Source organism: Gavialis gangeticus, unplaced genomic scaffold (genome assembly GCF_001723915.1).
Source record: "Gavialis gangeticus isolate Ggan-Ray unplaced genomic scaffold, GavGan_comp1, whole genome shotgun sequence".
In the NCBI taxonomy this organism is placed as follows: domain Eukaryota; kingdom Metazoa; phylum Chordata; order Crocodylia; family Gavialidae; genus Gavialis; species Gavialis gangeticus.
In genome coordinates this window covers 6221870-6225605 of record NW_017728995.1, presented here as the reverse complement: position 1 = coordinate 6225605, position 3736 = coordinate 6221870, and the positions used below count along the sequence as shown (strand labels likewise).

At 49.8% G+C, this 3736-nt stretch overlaps 1 protein-coding gene across 1 annotated transcript in view; it reads right to left on the bottom strand.

Moving 5' to 3' along the window:
• The window catches only part of TIPARP (TCDD inducible poly(ADP-ribose) polymerase), a 42859-nt gene extending 39185 nt beyond the window's left edge, over positions 1 to 3674 (bottom strand). The window contains exons 1-2 of the mRNA XM_019503188.1: positions 3596 to 3674; positions 1878 to 2875 (exon numbers count right to left, since the gene is read on the bottom strand). Coding sequence (XP_019358733.1) covers positions 1878 to 2815 — 938 coding nt within the window. The 5' untranslated portion in view covers positions 2816 to 2875; positions 3596 to 3674. The remainder of the gene's footprint in view (positions 1 to 1877; positions 2876 to 3595) is intronic.
• Between the last annotated feature and the right edge of the window lie 62 nt (positions 3675 to 3736).

Genomic DNA, 3736 nt, shown 5'->3' with positions numbered 1-3736 from the left:
AAAAAAAAAAAAAAAAAAAAAAAGAGAGAGAGAGACAGTTCCATTTTAAATATAGGGTATGCACAACCTAGGCTCTGTCATTAATTTCAAGGGTATTCTCAACAGGATGGTAAAACATGGCTGGCACAGTGCTTAGTGTTTTGGAGCCTAAATAAACCAATACACAAAGTCAAGGAAATACTCCACTGGACTTCAAGTGAGCACTGGATTGACCTCTGATGCTTAAGATGTAGACAGTTTTGTGATTGCAAGTGAAATGCTTCTGGCCCTGAAACATTAAGGAAAAAGGGACACTGATCTTCAGGGTTGGAAAAGCAACCCACAGACTAGGATGCAGAAAGACAAAGATAAAAAAGTTGGCTCTACAAGACATTCACTCCCTAGAACAAGTGGAATCTCATGGAATGTGGCAGGGTATAAGAGCCCCACACATCCCACCTGAGCAATAGGAAGAGATCTGAAAAACTGCAACATGAAACAGATTTCCTCTGTGGGTCCCCAAACACATGGAGCTTTGAGTTCTCCATTTGCCTCTTACCTCAAAAGAAGGATGCTGTATTTAAACAGCCTCAGTCCTATAATCCAGTAGATAGATTCAGGAAGTATAATCATATACTCATGGTATTACAATGGAGAGGTGTCCCTTGCTTTTACACAGGCAAGGACTTGATATAGTAGATCATTTCCACACCTCACCACAACAAGACCATCCTCAAAGTCTGATCCTACACTATAAGAGGCAAAGGGAGCTTCTCCTTCGACTCCTATGGGAGCAGAATCAAGCCTAAAGTGATAACTGAACCTGGGACATCTTTATTCTCTTATCTGCTATTAGCAGAAAACAGCGCACACAGGGAACTAGGGCTTTTGACATGTAGGAAGTTATTCTGAAGTGAAACTGCCAAAGCTGATAAAGAGCACTCCTGAGAAGGTTTGAATGAATAACACCACTCACATTTCAAACCACAAAAATATTCTGCATTGTCTTCACCAAGCGATGTGGCAATCATTTAATTTTAATAGGTGCCTGGAAGGAAGTAATGCAAAATGCACTAGGAATGTATCTGGGTGAAGTGACTAGTTTTGATCATAAACAAGTTGCAAGAGAAAGGCTGAAGAGCAAGTAGTGAAGAACATGCCTCAATGTTTATTTCTTCATCAGGTCTGTAAAATAAGAAGATTGGCATTCACTATTAAAAAAAAAAAAATGTAGTTACTCTATAAAGAGGGAAACCTTCCAGAAGTAAACCCATGAGTTTCAGGTCTTACTGAGTCTGCAAATAAGCAGACAAGAAAAAATGTGCTTAGTCAGTGCTAACCAACTAAAACAAGAGTCTTGCCATTTGTTTCAGTGGGTGCTCCTATTGACCTTATTGGACCATGGACCTCAGGAAGTGTATGAAATATTCCTATTCATGTCTGCTGGGTGTTTCTGTCAAGAAGATCAAGACTGTCAGACTTGGGAGAACTTGCACATGATCAAGTCCTAGGGACTGAGTGTGGGATTATAGGTAAACTCATGGATATAGGAAAAAGAGAGCATTCCCTCCTGACCCCTCAAATAAGCTGTTCTCATTTACTGCTAAATATCATTTAGACAGCACCGATGATATATTATGTCAAAGATCAGAATAGTGTTGGTTCTTATAAAGACACAACATGGAACACTAACAAAGGGATTTCAATTCTGAAGTGGCCAAATAAAGTGTAGACTACAAACAATATTAATGAGGGCTTCAGAAAATGCTGGTATGTTTTAGAAAAATTTAAAACCAAGTTTTTCCCCAGATGTAGAGAATGCAGCATTTGGTTCAAGTTTCCCTTAACTGCTGTTTAAATGCCCTTAGCTCTGTGAATGAATAAGTGGAATTACCTACCCGTACTTCACTTTGATCCTGTCATTGTCTGGGTTGCAGTAGAGTCTTTCCAGATGCTCCTGGGAGTCATTGGTCACACTCTGCCAAGTCTGTGAAGCAGTCCTCCTGACCTGCCAGTGGTAGGGCAACACAGTGTGATGTTTGGGACAGTCACTGCCATAAACACAAGTGCCTTGCAGAAAATCCACACAGATTTCTATCTCATCCTCCTGATGGGTATGGTATTGCAGCTGGTTCAAGAGCTCAAATACAAGATCGAGAGATGCCTCTTCACTTTTGTCCTGGAAAATCCCAGCACTGAATTTATCATCTGGGTTCAAACTGTACTGCATGAGGCAGTTGTTCTCCTGGAATAAGCCAGATGAGTAGCCTTCTAGCATCTTGTCTAGGAACACCGGGCAGGCTGCAGCATCACTTGAGGCTGTGAGCAAGGGGTGATCCTGGAATGATTCATTAGTGGATTCGGCAGCAGTTCCAGGAGCGGTTTCTGAAGGGAAGCTCTGATCCCCAGCCTGAGCCTCCTGCTCAGGGTGCCCAGAAGGCGGATGAGCCTCCGGCATCTGTCTCTGCACATGAGGAACTGCTGGCATCAGCACTGCCACATTGCTTTCTGGCTGGGAGCAGGAGGCATTAAGTCCTAAAGCTTTTTTCCCCACAGTTTCACATAAATTACTATGACCTCCACCCTGGCCTCTGGGCACAAAAACCCCATCCAAGGTCCCAGCTCCCAGCACGCTGGCAAAGATTGGCCGCAAAGCCATTAAAGTTTGCGTGTCCAGCCTCTTCTGTGCTTGCTGCTTCTTTTTAAAGCAAGGTTTAACTGGAGGGATCTTCTCAGAGAGCCTCATCTGGGGAGGGAAGTCTTCTGAAGGGGGTCCCTTCATCGTTGGGCACGGGGCCTGCTGAACAACACAAGCTGGCTCTGGCATGGCATCCATCAGGCAGACACTGCTCTCTCCGAACCACTTTCAAAAGTCCCAGGGGTGCACAACAACCAACTTAGGACAGACGGGAAAACAAGACAGTTAAGCTATGAGCAATTAGAGGCTAACACGAACAGGATCACCCCTGGAGAGGATTTCAAGCAGGCAACAGCAAACCGCTCCTCCTCCTCCCGTGTCTGTGGGTAGCCCCCAGGCACATCCAGCATGAAGCTAACTCCGACTAATTAATCCCAAACACACAGCTTGCCTCCGCCTCACACGCAGGGTCTCGGAGAGGCTCCCAGACACGCACACAGTCCCCGAGGAGCGGGAGGGGCCGGACCCTGCACCAGCGCCGCCTGCGACTCTGGCCAGCCCCGCGGAGCAGGGACCCCGCCGCAGCTCCGGCCTCTTTCCGCCCCCGGCCCCAGAGCCGGAGCCGGAGGCGGCCGCCCGCCTGCAATGTCACATTCCCACCGCGGCCTTCATCCGCGCCCCTGTTCCTCCCCACACGCGGCCGCCCCCCCGGCCCGCTCTGACTCAGGCGCCCGCGGTGCTGGGTCACCGCTGCGTGACACGGCCCCATCCGGGCACGCGGGGCAGCCGTGGGAGCCCAAGTCCCCGTGCCCCTCCCCGTCCCGCGGCGGCTGCTCTGCCCGGCGGGCGCGGGGCGGGCTCCTGTCGAAGCGGGAAGGTCCCCCGCGGCCGCCCCAGGGTCCGGCTGAGGGGCGCTGCTCTCCCCCACCCCACAGGACAACCGCGGCCCCGCGCGCCCGGAGCTGGGGGCGGCGTTACCTGGGGGGCGGCCCCGCGCTAAGCGCGCGGGCAGCCGAGGTGGGATCCTGCTGCGTGCATCACCGGCCTGGCCCTACCCCAGTCCCCACTGCCTCTGGCCCAGTGCCGCCCGGCTGCTGCTTTTAAACCTCGCTTCCTGGA